Source organism: Ictalurus punctatus, chromosome 17 (genome assembly GCF_001660625.3).
Source record: "Ictalurus punctatus breed USDA103 chromosome 17, Coco_2.0, whole genome shotgun sequence".
Classification (NCBI taxonomy): Eukaryota; Metazoa; Chordata; class Actinopteri; order Siluriformes; family Ictaluridae; genus Ictalurus; species Ictalurus punctatus.
The window spans coordinates 18,277,485-18,302,240 of NC_030432.2; the positions used below are offsets into that span (position 1 = coordinate 18,277,485).

The following is a 24,756-nucleotide window of genomic DNA, read 5'->3' on the forward strand; positions in this document are numbered from 1 at the left end:
ACAATTATACCTGATCAGGGTTGTGGTGGATCCTGAGCCTTTACCAGGAGCATGACATGGGAACACATCATGAATGAGACACCAATCCATCTCAGGCCTAAATGCACACACAATTTAACATGCTTATTTAAGCCTAGGGGCAATTTAGGGAGTTTTCACACTTGCCCTGAACACTTGAGGCTGCACCCAGGACCGATTCTAGGTTTGTTTGGAGGTGAGGATCATTCACACTGCATTCACATTGAAGAATTAATTCTGAAAGCATAGATTGATTGCAAAAATTCCATACATCACATTTATACCAGTATTTGCTAAATTTTAGGCACCAATCCTTTTGCTGTCATTTTCCTCTTTATTTTCCTTTGGTACCAAAACCCAAGCAGTGGATCTTTTAATATTTTAAGCTGTGCAGGACGGCACAAGACATGTATTTTTCGCAATGAGCACATAGCTTCAATACTGAATGTGGACTGTACCACTGTACCTCAGTGATTAAGACATTGGACTACTGATCAGAAGGTTGTGAGATCAAATCTCAGCACTGTCAAGCTGCCACTGTTGGGCCCTGGAGCAAGACCCGTAACCCTCAGCTGCTCACTTGTACAAATGAGAAAAATGCCACTCTGGATAAGGGCATCTGCAAAATGCCATAAATGTAAATAACTGTAATGTAATGTGGTTAAAGCGGCCCCCAGAACACCATTTTCAAGAGGACCAGGGGTCAGTTCTCTGGACTGCTACTGAGTTTGAAAACAGTGATCACATATCAACAAACGTACCAACCTCTGGGCTCAAATGGCCCGAAGTCCGGAATAAAAGTTTGAAATTAGAACCTTAGAATAGTCAACCTACCTACCAGCATGTTTTGGGAGGTGGGAGAAAACAAGAGAACCAGAAAGAAAACCACACAACCCGGGACCCTGGAAATGCTCTCCAATGCAGCAATGCGCCTTACATTAAAAGAACAACTGTTCTGATTGCATTACTTTGTTTTGATCAATTACCAATTACATCTTAACCAGTTGTGCTTATTTGCTAAGTATTTTTTTTTTAATAAAGTTTTGAAATAGAGACAGATATGGCACCACAGATGTACTCTCTACTGCCATCTTTGTTGAAGTTGAAGCCTTTATTTATCACATATACATTACACCACAGTGTACTTCTTTTCTTCGTATATCCCATCTTGTTAGGAAGTTGGGGTCAGAATGCAGCCATGATACAGCATCCCTGGAGCAGAGAGGGTTAAGGGCCTTGCTCCAACAGTGTGAGCTTGGTGGTGCTGGGGCTTGTCCCAATATCCCTTAGACAAAAGCTCCTACAAAAGTTAATGTGTTGGACCTGAACTCTGGACAGCCCTGATATGTCTGTTGTGTCTCAATTTCAGTCTGTGAACCAGAACACTATTATAATAAAGAAAGATATGCTGGAGATTCTCGCAGCATCACTGCAATATCAATGAGCTGATGCTATCAGCACCTATCCTTATAATACTGCAATAGAAGATAAAAAGAAACTAACTGTAGGGAACTGTTCTCTGGCTGCTAAATCACAAAAAAACAACACTAAAGCCCAATTCACGCCAACCCTTTTTTAGTCATCTGGCATTTTAAACGATATTTCAGCCCACATCTCTGTTAGGTGTATGCCTCACGTCCACAAAAATTCAAAATGCCTTTATTATCATTTACACGACAGGTGCAGTGGAAATCTTCTCCAATACACGGTCACACAGCTTGAACAGTACAGCAAATAAGGACTTATAATAGTACACAAGAAAGAACTGCACATGACAGATGTAATAAATGTTGCACATTTGAGTGTAGAAATGAAGGGTGCTGATAATATTGCACATAAATTCAATCAAGTCATTGCCATGCCAATATATTGCACTGACATGTATAAGATATACTCTGAGTATTTTTGCACAGGGATTTGTCTATAACAGCAGCTTTGATAATAATGCCAACTGCAAGGTTTTGCAATACTCAGAGGTTTTACACATTTTCATGTGAAAATACACATTTTCATATTCTATACAATATGAACTTCAATCCTAAGTCACTATTAAATGATAATTGTGCAGCCTGTCATTGCCACCAACACGTGGAACCAGAATAAGCGTTAATATGCTATGTCACTGTCTAACTGTCTCATGTCATGTTTTAAAGTGAACTGTGTTGTAGCAGGACTCCTTTTTGGATTAATCATGAAAACTATGCAAGTGGTTTCCAGACCTTATGTTCTGCAAGTCTATAACACAACCCACTACATTCATCACACGATGATGCTCCATTTTATTTCCTCCTTCACCTGGATTTCTATTTAGTATAGTAAGCAAAACCATGTCTAAAAATAGGTTCCTTTAATGGAACTCTAAATGACTGCACTCTAAATGACTGACCAAAGTTGTTTTTATGTGTGTGAAATTCTGGGACTGACCGTGGCTGCTGGAATTACAAATGCCAGGCTGAAGAGCATGAGAAACGGTACGACCTCCTTGGTGGGATCAATGTAGGGCATGCTCAGGCTCCGGTCATTGCAGCTGTACCCCGAGTGCACAGGCTTGAAAATGTCTGTCAGCTCCAAAAAGTACAGACTGACCACTGAGGAGGCCAGGATCGGGAGCTGCACATAGAAAGAAGGATGAGGATTATTACAGTCAACTGAAAATACAGTGAAGATAAGAATGATAACAAGTTAATAATGATTGTCATTAAAATAAACTTAAATATATTAGATATTGTGAAATATTAAATCTATAAAATCATGATAGACTTGTCTGAGAGTATTGTGGGTATAAGTAGATTGCTAATTATGTTATGAAGTGATGTCTGATTGGTCCATTTTTCAGAACTGGCACATACCAGTCACCAGGTTAGCACCGTGACAGACACAATGTTTATAATGTTTACATAAAAAATACCTATATATTACATTCTTTATTATGCGATTTAAATATATTGCTGCAGAATGCCCTAGATAAGCCTTCGTTCCTACAGTATTCTTTACAGATGGTGATATAACAAAAGAACCCCAATAAACCATGTTGTTTCCTGTGCAGCTGTATAGCCACACACAATGTTATATTTTCTCAGCAAAAATATGACATCTTGGCACTTGAAAATGTCTTGAATATAGTCAAATCAAAAGTATCTAGTATTTCATAAAATTACAAAAAACAAAAAAACAAAAACATATATAAGATTATTAAACCTATTTCCAGACATTTATATTCATTTCAAGATGTAAATTTTCTAATTCGATTGGCAGATAATTTTGTTTCTTTCTAGAAATAAGTGTTTAAAATTAGATAAATTATCTCCCAATAGAACAAGACTTATATTTCAAGCTTGAAATGAGTAAAACTATCTAGGAATAGGTTTAATGGTCTTATATTTGGTTTAGTCTCATTTTATAATGGGAAATACTAGATACATTGACTATTTTCAAGACTTTCCCAAATGCTAAGATGTCATTTTTTTTGGATTGTGTACAAATGCAGCTGAATTTTTTTGAAAGCTCCAGAAAAATCGATGGTGTTAAATCAACTCCTGCTGTGATCTTTTTATGTCTGAAAATAGAGTGAAAATCTCTATTGAAACAAAGATAACGATCGAATGGACCCAAAACCCTTACAGGCAAAATATTTGAAATGAAGTGAATCAACCAAGCACCAATGGTGGACTGACAAACAGCATCTGATCAATATTATATCAAACCTATAAGAGAGATTCACACATCTATGCTTATAAATAATATACAGACAGGTGACAAATAAAGGAAAAAAACAACATAAGTGTTTTAGTAAGGTTTTGGGCCACTACAAGCCACAGGAACAACTTCAGTGCTCTTTGGCATCAATTCCACAAGTCTATGGAATTGTGCTGGCAGGATGAACACCATTCTTCCAAAGGATATTCCCTAAAATGGTGTTTTGATGATGGTGCTGGAGAGTGCTGTCTAACACATTGCTCTAAAATCTATCAATTACAGTTACAATCAAAATTATTCACCCCCCATTACAAATCCATTATTGTCAAAATTTACAGACTTTCAGTTGTTTGCAATGAACACATCAAACAATAGCAACTGAAATAGTTCAACACAACGAGTGCTTCAAATGGTTTCAGCAAATTCAACTGAAATTAGTTATAATGAATTCTCCAGCCTCAAAATTATTCAATCCCTTCATGGCAAGCATCTTTACTACTTGGTAGAGCACCCTTTTGCTGTTATGACCTGCTGCAAATGAGATGCATAGCTTCTGGCAGCGTTCCTGAGGAATCTTAGCCTATTCCTCATGAGCAATGGCTTCCAGTTCAGTAATATTCTTGGGTTTGCAAGAATATGCCAAGGAAGAAGGCAGTTTGCTACAAATGCCTTCTTCAAATCCCACCAGAGATTTTCTAGGGAGTTCAAGTCAGGTGACTGTGATGACTCTGTAGATTCTCCCAGGACGACTTCTGCAACCAATGCTTAGTGGCATTTGAGGTATGCTTGGGATCATTGTCCTGTTGGAAGGTCCAATGACACCCAAGCTTCAGCTTCCTCACAGACGACATTATGTTTTCTCCTAGGATTTCGTGATACTTCAATGAATCCATCTTGCCTTCCACACGCTGCAGGTTTCCGGTGCCAGAGGATGCAAAGCAGTCCCAGGGCATCACTGAACCACCACCATGCTTGACTGTGGACAGAGTGTTCTTTCAACATTCTTCTTCCTCCAGATTTACTGCTGATCCATCGTGCCAAAACGTTCCCATTTTATTTTATCATTCCACAGAACAGAATCCCAAAACTTCTGTGGCTTATTTATACGATTTTCAGTTGACTTTTCCTGTGCTTTTGGGTCAGTAGTGGTGAATGTCTTGGGAGTTCTGGCATGGAAACCTTCTGCGTTTAGTACGTACCTTACTGTACTCACCAAAACCTCAGTGCCTGTTGCCACCAAGTCTTGCTGCAGGTCTTCTGCAGTCACTCGAGGGTTTTTTACAACCTGCCTTCTCAGAAATCTGGTTGCTGTCATTGATAGCTTCCTTTTTCGGCCCCATCTAGATAGTGTACACCAAACAAACCCGTAGTCACTTCAGGTATCTCATGTATTCCAGCTCAAGCACACCTGGTGCAACTAATGAAGCCCTTGATTCTGTTGTGAGGGATTCTATTCAGGGGGTTGAATAATTCTGAAACTGGAGAAGTCGTTATAAGTTGCATATTCAGTTGAATTTGGGGAAACCACTTGAAGCATTCGTTGTGTTGAACTATTTCACTTGCTTTTGTTTGATTTGTTCATTGCAGACAGCTGAAAGTCTGTACATTTTGACAATAAACTTGATTTGCAATGGGGGTTATATAATTTTGATTGCAACTGTAGGTTGAGATCTGGTGTGCATGAAGGGCATCGGAAATTATTTACATTATTTTCATCATCATCAAACCATTTAGTGAGCCGTCGTACCATGTAGATTGACCATCCTGGAGGGGACCACTCCTATCAGGAGGATAGAGTTGATCATCAGAAGAACTGAATTATTGATTTACAGTGACTCGTCCCCTTAAGGGAACAAGCGGACCTGAACCATGGCAGCAAAATAAATTAAGGTCCCACACAATATAACAGAGTCAATTTAACTGTAATAATTTTTTTATATGTATGATTAGCACAAAAAATAGTTCATTACATAAACTAGCCTGCCAAATTTGACCAGTAACAACTCATTACAGCTATTCATCACAGCCAGCTGCCTATTCAACAGAAGAAACATGTCTTGACCATCAATAAATGGTTAATTTTAATTTATTTTTAAGCAAAGTTTTCCCAACAAATTCTACTTGGCAACTGAAGTATTTTAATTTAAAATGTATATAATTTCTTGGGGGAAAAAACTTTCACTCTTAAAATGTTAAGACTTTTCTTATTCATTTAGAGACTACTAAAAATTAAGACCTTCAGTAACTGATTTGTGCCCCGAAGCTGCTTCATTCCAACTTAAGATCAGATGTGTGAAAAAGACAACACATGGCAAGTTGAAATTAATACGTCTTGGCAGAAATTCTCTTGGTTGCTGGTTTAAAAGATTAGAGAATTAACCTCCTGAGCAACAATACAATATTCTAACATGACTTTTTAAGCTTTACTTGAAAATGTTTCCTGGTAATGAATTTTTATACAAATTCAATGGGTACCAAGAGCCAAAGACAATCCACAAACTGAATAAAATGTAGAGCAACTATGAAACATGTATCCCACTTCAAAGTAGCTTCCACAGCATTTACTTCACATCAGCATTTGAAGGTCAAGCCAATCTGATGTCAAAAAGCTCTACTCATCTTCAGACTCGTCTCATCTCATTTTGTCTCATCGAAACTGTCAACAAGATGTCTTATTTATAACTATCACAAGTCTTTTTTTTTTTCTTCGCTCCACCCAATAGCTTTTTGCTTAGTGGCTCCCAACATAATAATTCACAAACTACACTGTTTGATAATAATCACTAGAGATTACCTTGTTTTTCATTTCATACACTATGGATTTATTATAGTGCTTTTTGGTATTTTTTCTGATACTACCCCAGTTTTACTGTAGTGACTGATGATAACTATAGTAACATTTTAGACCATGACAATTACTGTGGTGTTTCGATTAATTATTATGTCAGTAATATTAAAAGTAAAATACATGTACCACGGTAATGATAGCGAAAAAACAACAACAATATTTTTGTACGCTTTGCTCAGCAGTCTGTGAGGAATTTCAGTGTGAGTATTGTACCTTCTAGTCCACATTTGAAGTCAATGACCTGTTCGCTCTCAGGACCAGATTTTCTACCAATTTTTAGCAAATTTTAAAATATTTTAACAAATGTTCTGAATACCAGATACTAAAATGTACACGATCTGTTCTAATACATCTTTATAGCATGTGTATTACCCATAATGCAATTAAATAACAAAATGACCAAGATTTATAAAGCTATTTTGGGCACATTTCGCACAATAAAGCTATTTCGCAATTGCTAATAATTGTGATCACTAGTTTAAATATTAAGATAAAATATGCAGTCCATACAGGATTTTGCAGTTTTTGTGATTGTTGCGGCCAAAATTGCTTAAGTGTTTGTGCTTCTTTGAATTGCCGAAATTGCAGTTGCACAAAATTGTTTTGCACTGTCTTTCACAGTGATGTTTGTTAGTAAATGAGACCTTTTAGCTGTACTCATGTTTGATGCATGTGAATAGAATAGGGCTTGGACTGAATGTGCATTGTGATGACGATGACGATCTTGGCCCAAATCTGTGGAAAATCTGCTGTAATTTTGAAAAATTGCAAGCTTGTATGAATATTGCACAGTTTGCTTGATTTCCTGCTCGTTCCTGTGATTGCAAACTCCTGGAGGGACTGAATACTGTGTTTTATTATTTTAGTCATTGTCACACATCCCTACTTATCAATAATCATACTTAAAACTACTGTATTGCTGTATCACTCGAGTCTGGTCTCAAGACTCAAGACTATTGATTTGGATTTGTCTCAGACTGACTGGCTTTTGTATTTGGACTTCTTTGGTCTTGGGCATTGGTGTTGCTAAATATGGTCTTGGTCTCGACCAAATTTAAGTGGCTTGCATGCACCCAATAGAACTACTAGTGGTAACTCAGTTATATGCCTAAATGTATTTCCAGAATGATTCAGAAGGATTCTGGGTAAATCTCAAGAGAATTTGCAAATTTGGCATGGCATATATGAAACTGAAGTAAAGACTTTGTCTCAAAGCTATTTGACAGTTTTTGGTCTTGATCTTGACTCGGTTTTGCTTTCATTTGACTCAATCATGATTTGGCCCAGACACCCTTAATACTCAGATTTGACACAGTCTCAGCACGTCCTTGTCTTGGACTTGACAATGGCGATCTTGACTACTGTCCTACCTTACACGTGACCTTCGCTTCACCCTACCCAAAGCCTTAATACTCCACATATTAACTTACCACTAACATTTACACCTTACACATGGCCTACCCTTCACCCTACCTTTAATAGTCCACATATTAATTTACTCCTAACATAACCTACCCTACACCCATTTCTAATCTAAATACCCTACACATAACGTACTGTACCTTTACAACTACCACTAACTGACACAGCATACACCCTACACATACCCTTAACCCCTATCTAACACATTTTTGTTTATATCAAGCATATTAACAAAAACTGCATAAACTAACTCCATAGACTCCATAGACTAACTTCTGAGATGAATATACAGTACATGGAGCTTTTTATTCTGACAAAGAGAAAGACAGTAGTAGATCATATATAGACTTGAGATTAGGCACAGGAAACAGTTAATGACAGTACAAAATCATCAGAACAAACAAACCAAGCTGTAACTAGGTAACAGCGTACACAAATTACAACTGACTGCGGAAGGTAAAGGCAAGACTTTGCATAGAAGAAACTGCATAGGAAACCTAAGAGAAACTAAATCACATTTTCAGAGCTGTCTTTGAAATGAAATACATGTAAGATTGTTACAGGAATAGAGGCACATTTAAATGTTACAAATCACACATTTAAAGCTGAGAAATTGTTTTAAATGTAAGCAGGAGGAAAGAAAATCAGTATATTTCATAAACTGATGATACATTTCAATCGGATTTAAAGTAGATCACTACTCCATTATACTCTGCAACCTATTTAGATATACTGAGCATGAAGAAAATTGAGGGAAATTACGTTATATACATTACTGCTTCCAGGTGACTGTGTTGAATGTTTAAAGCTCTCTCCACTCTCTTACCCCTGTGCTTCAAGAAACACGTGTGAGATGAGTAATACACACTGATACACACTTCTGTCTCTGAGGTGACAGTGACAAGAACAAGCTAAAATACTGCTGCACTGCAGGGATAAGACATAATCACGGTTGAGAGAATCTCTCTTTAGGAAATAGATTTGTGAGTCTGTGGTTAGCAGACCATAAATGTTCTCTGGTCACTGACCAAGATAAATTATTATGATGACTCTTTGGGTAGAAGAACTTTATTCAGTGTGGCGCAAACAACAGAAATGAGCTTTGCACGCTTTAGGCCAAAATACTGTTGATCAAATGTGACTTACAAGTGAATCTGATGCCAGGAAAATTCCAGTGCTTTAACTGTAGAGGGCTAAAAGTAAATTTAGTTTATATACAGTTTGATGAATCTTTATTGGTATTTTATTCATCTTTTATTGGTATTTCATTGGTGATAACACAAAGGAAATTTGAGAAGAAAAAAAAAACCCAAAACAATTCAAGTGAAATAAAAGTTGTATAATTTTCTCCTCACCTAACAATGTCTGGTGTCCAAGGTTTCCGTCTTTAGTTTGGTACTTAAGATATGGAAGAGTATAGCAAACTGCATATCTAAATCATCACACACTCACCTGAAACTTCAACGGCTTCTTAAACAATCTCAAAAATACCTTTTCACACCTGGTTGTTTGTGTTCAAAGTATTAATATACATCTTCATAGAAATTACCTGAATAAAAATGCACATTTTTACTTAAAACAGATTCAAATCCACTTCAGGGTGTCTAAGACATCATTTAGCTAGATGCCATCCAAGTGTAAATCCCTCCAAAGGAAAATAAAATGCCTTCCAGTGCATAATGTATATGTTCTATGACCACCGTGGTTGTAGTTTATAAGGAGAATGTTACAGCATTAAACATTACTGCAGCAAGGAGCAACACAGGAAGGTGGATAGGTGTAGCGTGCCATATCAAAACAATACAGAAATCAAATTTCAATGCACCTAATCAGTGACACATTTGACTACAAGTGCAGATGCATGCAGTTAAAACCTAATCAGGATGCAATCCACGTACAAGACACAAGAAATGACTGTGTGTAAACAAGACATCATAGACCTGCTTATGTGGTTTCTGACATCCATAAACAAATGAGCAAAAAAGACACTGCAGCGCTAAAAACAATAGTAATCACGACTATTTAAAAGGCAAATCACATCCTTCTTCAACACACAGTTTAATGAGAATCGGACTCAAGTAGGGTTATATATTGGAAGTGATGCGGACCTTAATATTGATTCAGTTTGATCAACTTACTGTTTGTTTTATGAAACTGTTTATGTTGAAATGGTGCTACTAAGCTGAATTTTGACAATGTTAATTTGGTAGCTATAAGCTTCTGTTATTTATTAGCAACATTAATATCCAAGGTAGTAGAGAACTACAAGAAGGCTACAATAGAAAACTAAAAGAAGCAAACTTTGGACACCAAACATGCAATAGTTTATTGACTATATTTAGGCTTATAGACTTATAGATTTTATTTTTGGTTGAAATGTGTGGGGGGAAAAAGCTGTATATTTCACTTATGTCTAGGGTTTCATGTATATGAGCAGGTGCCAGAATATAGCTTAGAAACATTACATCAGTCAAGTCCTGTGTCCTGTGTCTACCCTCCTGCTGCAATAAAACGACCCACAAACCATCTCATAATCGTGATGATAAATCAGACATGGGGCAGTAAACGTTTTATGATTTATCTTCATATCATTGTCTGATAAATCTCTGTATTACTCCACTGTGTGGTCATGGACACAGCATTCTCACATGGATGGTTTAGCGCCACTCTGATGTAGACATGTATTGGATATGTTCCTTCTATTACATTACATTGGTTATTACACCCATAAAGCAAATTACAGATATGATCTAATCCTTGTTACCTTCTTATACTGTGAGAGGTTTTGTGCTGGTGTCTAAATGGCTTGTGACCCCTGAGAGGACATAAACCACATGGCTGCTGTCCTTTGTTACAGATATGGAGGATAGTTCTCATGAGCTTACTGTCCTACTTTCAGTCCTGTGTGAACAAGAGAGGAGAAGACTGATGTGCGGTGTACGAAGCAGACTTTTTGCCTTATATAATGATACAAGGCCATGTTAGTCCTCTTTAATCTGGTATCAAAACAAGTCAAACTGCACATAGGGCATTGTTTAATGCAGTTTATGTGGAGAATAATTTCAAGCTTAGAGCAACTGAGCAAAAATACGATGATGGCAATTCACTTGGAGACAGTCAAGATGGAAGTGCCTGATATAGGGAATAATATACTTGGGGGTGTGTTATTATAGTAAAATAATCAACGACAGGGTAATATTATGCATTGTTACACAAAGGGAACTTACTGTTACCACCTTAATGTTCATTAATTTCCAATACAAGTCCATGTGAATAAGTTGTTACCATAGAAATAGTGCATAAATATAGACCTGTGATTTGAATTACAGCCAACACTACTGTCAGTGCTGCTCAATATAGAAAATTAATTAACATCATTGGACCAATAAGAATGAAGAATACAACAACACTGTGGTATACATTAGAATAGTACCCATCCTTCTGCATTTTACAGCACAGTCCTGAATAACGTCTTCTATTATATTAAAGTATACAGTGTTGATTGCAGAGTAGATTTGATTGTACAGTGTTGAATTAACACCTACAGTGTTCATTTAACTCTGGATTGACTCTGAATTTCTGTATTAACACATACACAGTAGTTAATTCTCAGTGGGGAATGAAAAGCTATACTATAGTGTTGAACTAATCAGATTTAAATATAAGTCTGGCTCTCGAGTTAACATCTTCAGGGTTAAAAGAACTGTTTTGGAACTGAAGGTTTAGATTACCTTATAGTGTTAAATTAACTCTTAAAGTGCTGAACCTATCCCAGGAACACTAGGCATGAGGCAGGGAATACACCCAAGTTTGAGATGTCAGTCCATTGCAGATGGCATGCACACACACATTCATACCTATGGGAAATTAACATAACCAATTAGTCTAACTGAATATTTTTGAGAACCTGGAGGAAACCCACGAAACAGTAACCTGAGCTCAGGATTGAACTGAGGACGCTGGAGATGTGAGGTAGCGACCTGCTCCACCACCATGCTGCCCATGCGTTAACACCTTCAGGTTTAAATTCAAATGTTACAATGTAGAAAGTGTACAACACCTAGCCTACAAATAAAGTTGTGTGATGAGTTATTATATACATTGTAAAGCTGAATGTCTCTTAGAATCCTGAATGAACACTCACAATGGTTACATTTTGTTCTGAAATAACATCTACAGGTTTTCCTTTAAAGAGCTGTTGGATTAACAGTTAGAGTGCTGGATCAACACAGTTACGTCTTGGATTATTGAATTAATATTTACACATTTAAAATCGCATTTTACAGTGGTGAATTAACTTCAACGGTAATAATATACAATAGATGAAAAATAAATCTTAAAGCATTGAACTAACACTTGCAGTATTGATGAAAACACCAACAGGATTAAATTACATTGTAAATTAGAGGATTAAATTAGACATGCTGGGTTAAAATAAACATTATTAAGCTGAATTAACACCATTTTCATTTAGTCCTCTTCAGTAAGCTCTTTATCCTGGTTGGGGTCATAGTAGATTCTACATCAGTGCTGTGAACACTGTAGTAGGATTACATCCTGGATGGGACCAGCCTACGTACTGGCTAGTTCTTGGAAGGTAGGAGGAAACCAACGAACTCAGAGGAAACCCATGCGGACACTGGGAGAACGTGACATGAGCCAGTGCTCAAGACTGGTCATGGAACTGGGATGAGTTAATTGAGATCAGCTTGAGTGCTGTATTAAACTGAGTGAAACAGTATTGCTTGAACATATATGGTGTTGAAATGATGTCTACAATAATTCATTTGTATTTACAGTAGTAAATTAGTGCACCCATTGATTAATTAACATATTGGGTTTAAATGAACCTTATGATACTCAGTTAATGCCTACAGGGTTCTTTTAAACCTGAGAGTGTTGAATTAACACCTACTGCTGGACACACATGAATGCTGTAGGTGTGTTAATTCATCACTGGGCAGTGTAATAGGTCCCGAGTGTCCCTGCAGGGTGTAGTGTGTCTCGGCTGGAGCTGTCTTACCTCCACAAAGTAGAAGCAGGGCAGCAGAGTGACGCTTTCTTTGCTCATGCTGGCTTTAAGTCTCTCTTTGGCCGACATGATGAAGTGTCTCCTTTGGGTATTTTTGTTAATGATTAGAATGATAAACTCCCCCTTGATGTGGATCAGTGCGTGATAAGTCCTCCTTTAGTCCCCTTTTAGTATTAATTTAGTTGTCCATGCTCAGGGTGGGAATGAGAGGAAGCAAAGCCACTGCAGCGCTGTGAACCCATGCAGCATCCTTTAATAAGCGCTAACGATCCTCCACTCCTCACCGAGAGACGCAGAGACGCTTCAGACTCCTCCACAGATTAACGCCGACTGGAGACAAGAGAAGCTGACGTGCGGGAGTGACGTCAGAGGTGTGCTAAAAACCCACTTTCACGCAGAGTGTGCGCGCGCGTTCGTGTGTCATTTGCGGGTGCATGTATGGATGTGCGTGCACCCAAGTCTGATTAGAAATGGGGAAGGAGCTGAATGTTTGCGCGTGCTTGTGTACGGGAGCGCGTACGTTGGAGGTGCTCGCACGCGCGCGTGCGTGTGTGCACTGGGGTTACATGGGTGCATGGGTACATTTTGGGAGATGCATGCGCGCGCGTGCGTTTGTGCGCTTGTGTCTGGCTTATATACTGCACAAATGCCTCGTCTTCCAAGATGCTACAGGTGAATTTGTCTTTTGCATCATGGTTAATGAATGAGTGTGAAGACTGGCATCTCACGTGATTGGTATCTCCTGTGCAAGCCACTCTGAGTTCTTGAGCCCTCCTCATGTGTCTAGTGGTGCAATTTAGCAGTTGGTCCTAAGGCACTGTTAGTTAGTTAGTGAGTTAGTGACCCAGAGATTGAGTTCAAATACCAGGGATGTCATTCGGATTAACAAGACCCTTAACAAAACCTTCCAATGCTCAGCTGTGTGCTGGACTAGATTGTGTCTTACCATTAAAGAACCATGTATTAACTAGGTAAAGTGTGTTATTGGTTAATTAATTTATTGGTAATGATTTTCTTCTTAGTACCTTGAACCTGTCAGGCATTTAGAATTTAGTTAAAGTGTCTTAAGTGCTTGATTTAAGGGTTCATTGTAAAATTTGAGGTTCTCAGCCTTCAAAAATGATGGCATGGCTTCAGGGTCCCCATTTCGATCATGAGTTTCGATCATGTGTCTGTGTGGAGTTCTGTGCAAGTTCTCCCCATAGATATGTGGGTTTCCTCCAGGTTCTCTGGTTCTGTGACACCTCCCAAAAACACACACGTAGGTGGATTATCTTTGCTAAATTGCGCCTAACCACGAATGAGTGTGTGAATGTATGTGTGTTTGGTCCCCTGTGATGGACTGGCATCACATTCACTGTGTATTTCTACCTCACATCCAGCGTTCCCCGGATAGGTATCGGATCCACTGCAACCCTGATCAGGATAAGAGCTGTCTAAATGGGTTCTACATGGAACTCTGTCGAGTTGTACATAGAACCTTCAATGCTTCCACCTGAGAGGCATCTTTAAGCATTCTAAATTGTCTAATAGAGTGTAATACATATTGCTATTACATCTTAGAAGACTTAATTTTGCACATTACCTATACTGCACATACACATCTTTGCACGAATCCATTTTACTACACATAATATTTTTGTATATGTTCATGAATGCATTTTCATATTGTACTTTTTAAAGTATTGTTCATATTTATAATGTGCATATTCATCACTCTACCCGTATACTCACTTCTATCTCACTGTACATGTGCAGTACATCTTGCCATTATATTCATCTGCTTACATGGCACTTTACTACTATTACTCTTTGTGGTTAGATGCTTAACTACATTTCATGTAGTACTTGAACATTATGCAATGGCTATGAAGTTAAAACTAATCTAATTATAAAAGTCACATCAACATATGCAATGCAGAATGCATGCTATTTCTGATGTATTTACTTATATATTTATCTGTTCTTATAGGTCTTTCTGGATTTATTATTTACTTTTATGCACTGTGCATTATGTGCTTACATACGGTATAATCACACTCATGCTGGGTAATACTAAGGCACTTCTCTTTATAAAGACTTCATTCATTCACCTACTTACCCCCGGTGTTACCGCCAGCTGTTCTGTGTAGGTAATGTATACTGTGTGATTTTATGCACAGTCCTACATGTACCTTACACTTGTTTCACTGGAACTGTCAATTTGCACACTTGTGACACTATTTACAATTTTAGCTATTGTGGGTTATGTATTATCCTGTATGTTGCACTGTTATCCTGTAGACTCGGCAGATTTTGTCAGTTTGTGAACATGAGTATGGACTATGGAGGGCATGACAATAAAATGGACTTGACCTAATTTGATGTTATCTTCCCTCAGGCAAAATAACCTCTTCAATGTAGCCATTCTGTAATATTTTATGAAAGTGTAGTGGTTCAAGAATGACTGCAATGAATTGTTCAAAATGGATGTCAGGGTAATGATGAAAACTATGAAAGCCACTCGAGTAAATGCTCTGGGTGTTTTTCCAGATTGACTGTTTTTCCATGTGCAATTGTGCCACCTTGTGGCCTTTTATGACTGTTGCATTGTTACAGAATTTTATTACAGAATCCATCCATCCATTTTCCATACCACTTATCCTACACAGGGTCACGGGGAGCCTGGAGAGTATCCCATGGAACTCAGGGCACAAGGCCAGAGACACCCTGGATGGGGTGCCAACTCATTGCAGGGAACAATCGCACACACGTTCACAAATATGGACAATTTGGAAATGCCATTCAGCATACAACGCATGTCTTTGGACTGGGGGAGGAAACTGGAGTCCCTGGAGGAAACTACTGAAACAAGGGGAGAACATGCAAACTCCGCGCACACGAGGCAGAAACAGGAATCGAGCCCCCAGCCCCGGAGGTGTGAGTCAAATGTGCTGATCACTCTGCCACCATGCCCCCTTTTACAGAATCTAGTAGACAAAAGTTAATCTTACAGATTGACATTCACTATTTTTTATGTAATCTACTTTGTTTAAAAAAAAATCTAAAATATTTTATGTGACATGCTGCACACCAATATTTTTGGTGTTATCATCTTCGCTAGAATTACAGTTATAAATTAGTTATTATTAGTATTACATTATTAGGAATAAAAGTAAGCTGCCAGTCAAAAGTTTGTGAACATCATGTAGTAACATTTTTGGTCAAACTTCAAATGGGTTCAAGGTAAATTCTCTAGAATTTGAAAATCTGAAAGTGAACTGAGAAATATTTGTGACTTTTTTATTTTTATTGGGAAAAAGAATCTAGATCGAACAGGAAAAAGCCAATCTGTATCACTGTAATTAGGCACAAATAGCACACAATTGTCTTACAGATGATAATAATATAAATTATAAGACAAATCTAGTCTTACTGCTTCATCGAACAGTCATTTAGAGCCCCATTACATGCTGAAAGTGGACAATAAATACAAACAAACACAAGATTTAGGGATGTGATGGAATTCTTGTTTATTATCTTTCCTTACGTAATTGCCAATAGTGATAGAATAAAGGTCAGAAACTATTAAACAAATTATATGAAAAACACAGGTTTAAACACATTTGACTAGCAATGTTATGGTATACTGTAATGCCAATATACTGTATCAAAATACCTGGCCTATGTATATCCATTATTACCATAAATCTTGGTTGCATTCAGTACTTTATTTTTCACATTTCTCTCAGAGGCACTGTCCATTTTTACACAGCACCTTACAAATGTACCTTTAATGAGGAGTATTATTTATGAATTTAGACAGCAAGACAAAAGAATTTGTGCCAGCATCTTCTTGGTGACAGGAACCGAGTTCTCACGTCAGCTCCTTTTCCACAGCAGGCAGTCGTGTTGTCATTTAGCCAGAACTCAGACCATGACCCATGACTGTGACTTAACTGGTGTGACATGCATTAAAAGCTTACTGTTAAAGACTGGAGCTGTGTCTCAAATCACAAACTGTGAAAATACAAATAGTGGCAATAGATCCATAACTCATTTGTTTGACTAATATTGTCCAGAACATTTTTTTTTACACTATTAGAAAAAACAAGGATGCTCAAGGGTTAATTGGATGGAGTTTGATGGAAGTGTTGCACTTATAGGGGGGAAAAAACAACAATGAGCCCTTGAACAAAATATAAAATAATATAAAATAAACAACTCTCCAGTACCATTCCAATGACTTGTGTAATAACAGTTTTAGGCACACTGAAACTGTTCTGGTGGCTTGTAGTGTCCAAACCCCCCATTAGCATACTTTATATATTTTTCCCTTTAATTGCTCACAAAAAAGGCAAGAATCATAAACACATAATTTGATAAAATGTCACTTATTAAAGTATTGATTACATTCATCCTACATAAAAACATAAATTACACAATAGAAACTTACAAAAATTAACAATGAAATGATACAATAAGAAACTGCTAAAATGAACAGTGAGAACAGCAAACTCAATGAGTGGCAGTCCTGATTGTCAAAGAAGAAACAAGAAGTAAGAAGCTAACTTTACCTGGATTACTAACTTTACATACCGGGCTGTTAACTAAGTAAGTTACCATTACCTAGTGTTGCCTAGCTTTTCCTCTAGTTTAATATTTTGTTGCACGTTCATTGCTTTGCTTAAATAATTAATGTTATGCTTTTATTTAGTTATTTTTTTAAAAAATCAGAACTTCAGATGATGGAAGAAATGGAAAACAGAAATATTAGCCAGACAAAGCTTGAAAAGAAAAGGTTTCTGCTTCTAGTAAATCCATTTGATGCCAAGTTGTCAGATAAAGTACATTATAGAGTAGTAAATGTAAATATATTGTTATTGAATCAATGACCATCAATCACCATCAGTCACCATCCAACCATCAATAACCATCAAACCATCAATCATCATAAGACCATCAGACTATCAATCACCATCAGACCATCAATCACCATCAGTCACCATCAGACCAACAGTCACCATCAGACCATCAGAGCATCAATCACCATCAGACCATCAGTCACCATCAGTCACCATAAGACCATCAATCACCATCAGACCATAAGTCACCATCAGACCATCAGTCACCATCAGTCATCATAAGACCATCAATCACCGTCAGACCATGAGTCACCATCAGATCATCAGTCACCATCAGATCAGACCATCAGTCATCATCAGTCAATGTCAGACCATCATTTATCATTATTCATCATCAGTAATCATCAGTCACCATTAAACCATCAGTCACTACAAGTCACCATCAAACCATCAGTCATCATCAATTACATCAGACTATCAGTCACCATCAGTTATCATCAGTTATCATCAGTCACCAACAAACAATCTGTCATAATCAGTCATCATAGGACACATCAGACCATCAGTCACCATCAGGCCATCACTTATTGTCTGTCATCTTCAGTCACCATCAAACCATCAGTCATATCAGACCACCAGTCACCACAAATCACCATCAGAACATCAGTTATTATCAGTCACTTTAATGGCCATTGCTGCCTCATAAGGAGCCACTGCTGCTGCGTGTCCTACAGCCTTGAAGTTTTAACACTTGTTAACTGTTTTTGTTCACTCTTTAGTCCTCCCCATCTCTTTTGGGTCTAGATAGAATGACTATGAAGGCCTGCTCATCTTAAGCCACTTTACTACTTTTGTTTGATTTAGAAATAAATTTAAACAATTTAAGCATTTCACTTTACATCAAAACAGATTTAGATAGGTTAGATTTAGATTAGATTTTAGATAGACTTAAATTGAAGTAAAAACAAACAAACAAACAAACAAACAAACAAACAAACAAAAAACTTTATAAATTGTACCTTTGCTGGATGTTTTGCTGTACACTAGAGGGCAGAGTATATGTTAGTGTGTTCCTGGCCACAGTTCCTTTACACAGCCCATGACATGGGCATGAGTGCATCAGGTTGCATGTGCATGATTTGACCTTAAGAAGAACAATGTTAGGTGATTACACTGATGTCATACTAAAACTAAATCCAAAATCTAACAGTTCACACAGTTCCTTTATATAGAATGAATGACACAATCCCACTGTGTACTTATTTGATTATAGACATCCTGTGATCTGTCAAGCTATCACTTCAGCCCAATGCATAGGATTTTAAATTGCTCAAAAAGCTTATGACATGCACTAATATAATAAAATCACTTCAACATCATCCAACATTTTCTGTAAATTGATTGACCACTTATAAGGCCATTTCTTATTGGAAATTAAAAAAAAAAAAAATCACAGGACAGCAGCCCCAAGAGACAAACGTACTTGAACAGCACTTGTTGCCGGAACTGTCCATGGTGCTGACCAAGGCTATAGTTTGTCCGGAAACTCATCAGGTCTACCACAATCGCTTATGACTAAAGTACATTGATTATAGCAACTTTTGAGCTGTGCAAAAAGATGCGTTAAATTTATAATGCTATAAATACAATTGCTGTTCACTTTATTAGGAACACTTGTACACCTGCACATTTTTGTAGTCAGCTAATCAGCCAATCATGTGGCAGCAGAGAAATGCAAAAAATCATGCAGATACAGGTCAAGAGCTTCAGATAATGTTTATACCAAACATCAGAATGAAGAAAAAGTCTGATCTGTATCAATTTGATCATGAGATGGTTGCTGGTGTCAGATGGGCTGGTTTGAGGATTTCAGTAACTGCTGATCTCCTGGGATTTTCACAAGCAAAACTCTCTAGATTTTACACAGAATGGTGCAAAAAACAATCAAACAAAAAGCATTCGGTGAATGACAGTTCTGTGTGTGGAAGTGGCTTGTTGATAAGAGAGGTCAGAGGAAAATGCCCAGATTGTTTCGAGCTGTCAGTAATGATATAGTAACTCATAAATTTTTACAACTGTGGTGATCTGAAAAAGCATCTCAGCATGTACAAAACATCGACCTTGAGGTCGACGGGCCACAACAGCAGAAAAAAAAAAAATACAAAAACATCACCTGGTCTTTTTCCAGTCTTCTGTCTAGTTTGGGTGAGTCTCTGCCCATGATAGACTCAGATTCTTGTTCTTGGCTGACAAGAGTGTGTTCTGGGATGCTTTTCTACACACCAAGGTTGTAAAGAGTGCTTATGTGAGTTACTATATCTTCCTATCAACTCAGACCAGTCTGGTCATTCTCCTCTGATCTCTCTCATCAAGTTTTTTCAACCTGCAGACCCTGGTGTAAACTCTAGAGACTATCATGCATGTCTGAAATTCCCAGGATATCTGTAGTTTCGGGCAATAAAAACCATGCCACGGATAAAATCACAGAGATCACAATTTTACCCCATTCTGATGTTTGATGTGAACATTACCTGAAGCACTTGACCTGTATCTGCATGATTATATGCAATGCGGTGCTGCCACATGATTGGCTGATTAGATAACAGCATAAATGTGCTCCTAATAAAGTGGACGTTGAGTGTAGAGTAGTACAGGCTACTTTATCAGAACCCCGCCGTCTCATGGGAAAAAAAAAAATCTAACTGCACTGGTGTGGGTGTGTCTTAACCTCCTCCTGATTATAATGGGCTATTTATGCTTTGCACTATGGGTAACATATGCAACGTTTTGTCATTATTATTGAATGCAAGTATCACACTATATTAACGTTTATTGAAGGTCGGATTAGACGGTCTGTACATTTCCCTTTAGATATCTTTTTTTCCCCCCGGGGGGGAATTATCAAAAAAGTTTATCAAATACTGAAGTTAGACACCTGGTCTAAAATCCTCACTGTGTTTCTTTAAGTGGCGGGTGGCAAGCAAGAGTAAGAAAACACCACTGTTGGAAAAAAAAAACAAAAAAACCCTGTAAACTTGTGTTTTGTGCACGAGAGATCTGAGACACGCCTCCCAGAAGCACGCGGATCCGCGCTCTTGCGCTCATTCCGCTCCTTAAGCGGATCTGCACGCTGTCTTCATTAACCTAAAGACAAACCCGGTATTATGTGGGATTTATGAACCGATCATCATAAGGAAGCAGTTCACGGCTAGATTGGATTGATTGGACTGATTTGACCTCTACGTCCTCTTTGCTGTACGATGCTTTACTTCCAGCTGGTCATCATGGCAGGGACGGTCATGCTGGCGTATTACTTTGAGTACACGGACACGTTCAACGTACACGTGCAGGGCTTTTTCTGCCACGACAGCGCGTACACGAAGCCGTACCTCGGACCGGAAGAGTCGAGCGCGGTTCCGCCGGTGCTTCTGTACGCGGTGGTATCCGGTGTGCCCGCGCTGGTGGTGAGTGACCAGCAAGCGCTTCTTCAACACTTTAATGAAGCCGCAAACTGTTTAACACGAACTCTTCATCAATATAGACAGTTTATAGGATTAATGATAAGGTGATGTAGCAGTGCTGAACCAAAACGTCAGGTACGCGTTGATATATATATATATATATATATATATATATATATATATATATATATATATATATATATATATATATATATATATATATATATTAAAAATATGTCTTTAAATGTCAAAATTACTCCATGCAAATGTCAGATTTAGGGAAAAAAATAATAATTTGGGAACAGGATCCGAACACCATAAATAATATTTAACTTTTATACAGCACCATTTTGCCTGTCAATATATGTCTTCTACATATCTTACATTTATATTTTTTATTTTTCACATTTATTATTGTCCCGTGTTGCATACAGTATACCTATAAAATTTCACGTCAATATTACCTATGAAACGTGTGGGGGGAAAAAAATGCCATCATTTTACAGATTTTAAGTCCAAAAACAGAAATTGCACACTGGTGTCCTCTGAAGGACTTTACGTTACTGTACCTACACGTGACTGCACATTCATAACACTTATCTTTTATGTGCACATAAATGTACATGAATGGTACAGTTAATTCATTCATTCATTCATCTCCAGTAAGCACTTTATCCTTGTCAGACCTTCAGTGGATTTAGGAAGGCTTTCCTCCAGATTTTGGTGGTTGACTGTGGGGATTAGTGTTCATTCAGCCACAAGAGCATTAGTGATGTTGGGTGAGAAGACCCTCAGGTGCAGTCAGCATTAAAGTTAATTCCAAAGGTGTTCAGTGGGGTTGAGTTCAGGGCTCTGTGCAGGACACTCAAGTTCTTCCACTCCAACCTTGGCAAACCATGTCTTTATAAACCTCACTTTGACATGCTGGCTCAGGTTTGAGCCCCTTAGTTCAAGTGAAGGGGAATTATCTATACAACTCTGTGCATCCAACGTTGTGGCAACACTTTGGGGAATATAATTTTACAAGAGAAATATTTCTACAGGGTTTTCTTTAAAGTTACAGTGTTCTTGTGCATTCATCTCTCAAAACACTGTATAAATGACATCCTTTATAAAGAAATAAAAGGTTACTGAGTGAACTCTGAAGGTGCAATGATCACAGCAACCATTTATTTGGTTGTTCAACACCAAACTGATTCAATGGAAAAGCCAAAAGTAGTGCTGCTGCATAAGCTGACATTTTTTTAAATTGCTACCTCAAGTAGCATCCTGTTACATGTACATGTTTAGCTATTTGTTTGCATTTATGTTTGCCTACTGTACAAAATTAAGTATATTTAGTAAACACGTACACCTTTTTGTAGCAATTATTCAAGCGCCAGCATTGGCTTTGAAAACTAACACTGAAGTCTATTCTGTGTGGCTGATACTTTTAAGCCCTATAGAGGGAGATTCTCATTGTGAAGTGTATAGCTTTGGCAGTGAGTAGACCTTAGTCATGAGCTCTTCAGTATGGTCCATAGAGCTGATTTGCATTCTCTCTAAAAGGGCACATGGCAAAATATGCAAACTGACTAATTGATTCTAAGCTCATGGATGCAGTGAGACATTTTACAAGTCAATATGAGTTCAAATGTCACATCCATAATACTGTAGTTTTCACCTCAGTGCTTATTTACAAAATCAATTTGTAAGCATTTATGAGACTTTATAAACACAATGTCCCTGTTATGGACACGTAACCTTTTAACTATGGTCTATCAGAGAGTGTTTCTGTGTTTTTTTTATTTTTATTTTTTATTTATTTATTTTTTTTTGATGACCGTGGTTGTGTTTATATTCAGTTTCCCAGTGAATCAGAGCTCAGTGTGGTTCTTCTACCTATTTTGAACACTTTTCTCACTACTCACTCACCCCTTCACTCCCTTAATCAGTTAATCACTCATTCTTTTACTGTCTGTCTCACACAATCACTCAATGTTCCTTTAACCAGCTGTTCTTTTTTTTATTTTTAAAAAGACCATTATAATCCTCTTTGGTAAGGATTAATGGTGCAGTCCATATTAAATAACCGAAAACTATGAAGGGTTCTTTGTTGAATTCTCAAGGGCCCATTTAAACAGGCATTATTAAAGAAACCAACTGGACATTTTTCTCTGAAATTTGTTGGAGACATTTTGAGTTTAAAAGGAGTAATAATAGCAACAATAACAGGGCTATTTTAACCAGCAAGGTCAACTAAAAATCTGTTTGAGTTTGAGTACTAATCATATTACATAGTTTAATAATAAATTCTATGCAGCGTGGGAGAAAAAAAAAACATAAACATTATTTTCCTATAACAGCACATCCTGTGTGTTTAATATAATATAATATAATACAATATAATATTATATGATATAATATAATATAACAGTGATTTGCCAATGATTATAATTTTTAATTTATTAATGAATGACCTGTCATGATTTTTTATTACTTATAATTACATTTAATATTGTGGAATATCTGCAAGACAAGTTAGTTCCTGTTATTGTTTACTTTATAGCAGCTATAAAAGAGTCATTCACTCACCAGCCTCTCTTTTTATTCCTTTCTCTTGAAAAATGAAAGGCACAGCTTGTCAATGCAAATTCCTCTGTCCTAAAAAACTGTCACATGGCAGAAAATTCTTTGTAAAAATAGAAACTAAGTTGTATTATAGAAATGATCAAGTATTAGAATGAGTGCATTAATATAAACCTTGAGTCATGTGAATTGCAGCCGGAATTACTGTCAGAAATGCTTAATTCAACTTCAACTTCAGATTCAGGAATTCTACAGTGCTGTGGTAAAAAGCATGTTTATGATCCCCTGATTCCTAATTTACATCTAAAATCCAATTTTATGTCTCCAATTTGTAATTCTGTCCATGTCCTCCACACTGAAATTGTAGAAAGCTGTGAGCTGCAGTTGGTGGAGGATGCAGGAGACAAGTGGAGCTTAACATCTATCATGCTTTGAGTCCTTGTTAAGAAGAGAGCTTTTTCTACTACTGTTGCATCAAATTGTCATCAAATGTAAAACTACTATTGTCATCAAATGTAAAATTATGATAAAGAAGAATCATACACATGTAGACACATAATCTAAACTTGTACGAAGCCTGGTATATTTGCTCAGCCTTGCTGAAAATGACTCTGCACTAATGTGAAGGCCATAGAAGTGAATGCTTCATCGATTGTCACCGTCAGCCATTTGTCAGGTTTTTCCCCCATAGACCCAAGTGTGAAGCCAAGAGAAGTAAAGAGTTTGATGTGGTGTTTTTATGTGTGCGCTGGTAGACAGTAAAGGTCAGCTATCACCAGTTGTATCTCTGTTTATTTATACTGCTTGATGGATACAGCATTAATCTTCTGGTGGTGACTCTGAGATGGATTGGCTGTGTAACAAGTT

At 37.4% G+C, this 24,756-nt stretch overlaps 2 protein-coding genes across 2 annotated transcripts in view; one reads left to right on the forward strand and one right to left on the reverse strand.

Moving 5' to 3' along the window:
- plppr4a (phospholipid phosphatase related 4a) overlaps positions 1 to 13,480 on the reverse strand; it is a 29,160-nt gene extending 15,680 nt beyond the window's left edge. Inside the window, exons 1-2 of the mRNA XM_017490337.3 lie at positions 13,008 to 13,480; positions 2,443 to 2,628 (exon numbers count right to left, since the gene is read on the reverse strand). Of these exons, the coding sequence (XP_017345826.1) occupies positions 2,443 to 2,628; positions 13,008 to 13,085 (264 nt within the window). The 5' untranslated portion in view covers positions 13,086 to 13,480. The remainder of the gene's footprint in view (positions 1 to 2,442; positions 2,629 to 13,007) is intronic.
- A 7,439-nt stretch (positions 13,481 to 20,919) lies between these two features.
- Positions 20,920 to 24,756, forward strand: part of plppr5a (phospholipid phosphatase related 5a) — a 34,278-nt gene continuing 30,441 nt past the window's right edge. The window contains exon 1 of the mRNA XM_017490434.3: positions 20,920 to 21,324. Within this exon, the coding sequence (XP_017345923.1) occupies positions 21,121 to 21,324 (204 nt within the window). The 5' untranslated portion in view covers positions 20,920 to 21,120. The remainder of the gene's footprint in view (positions 21,325 to 24,756) is intronic.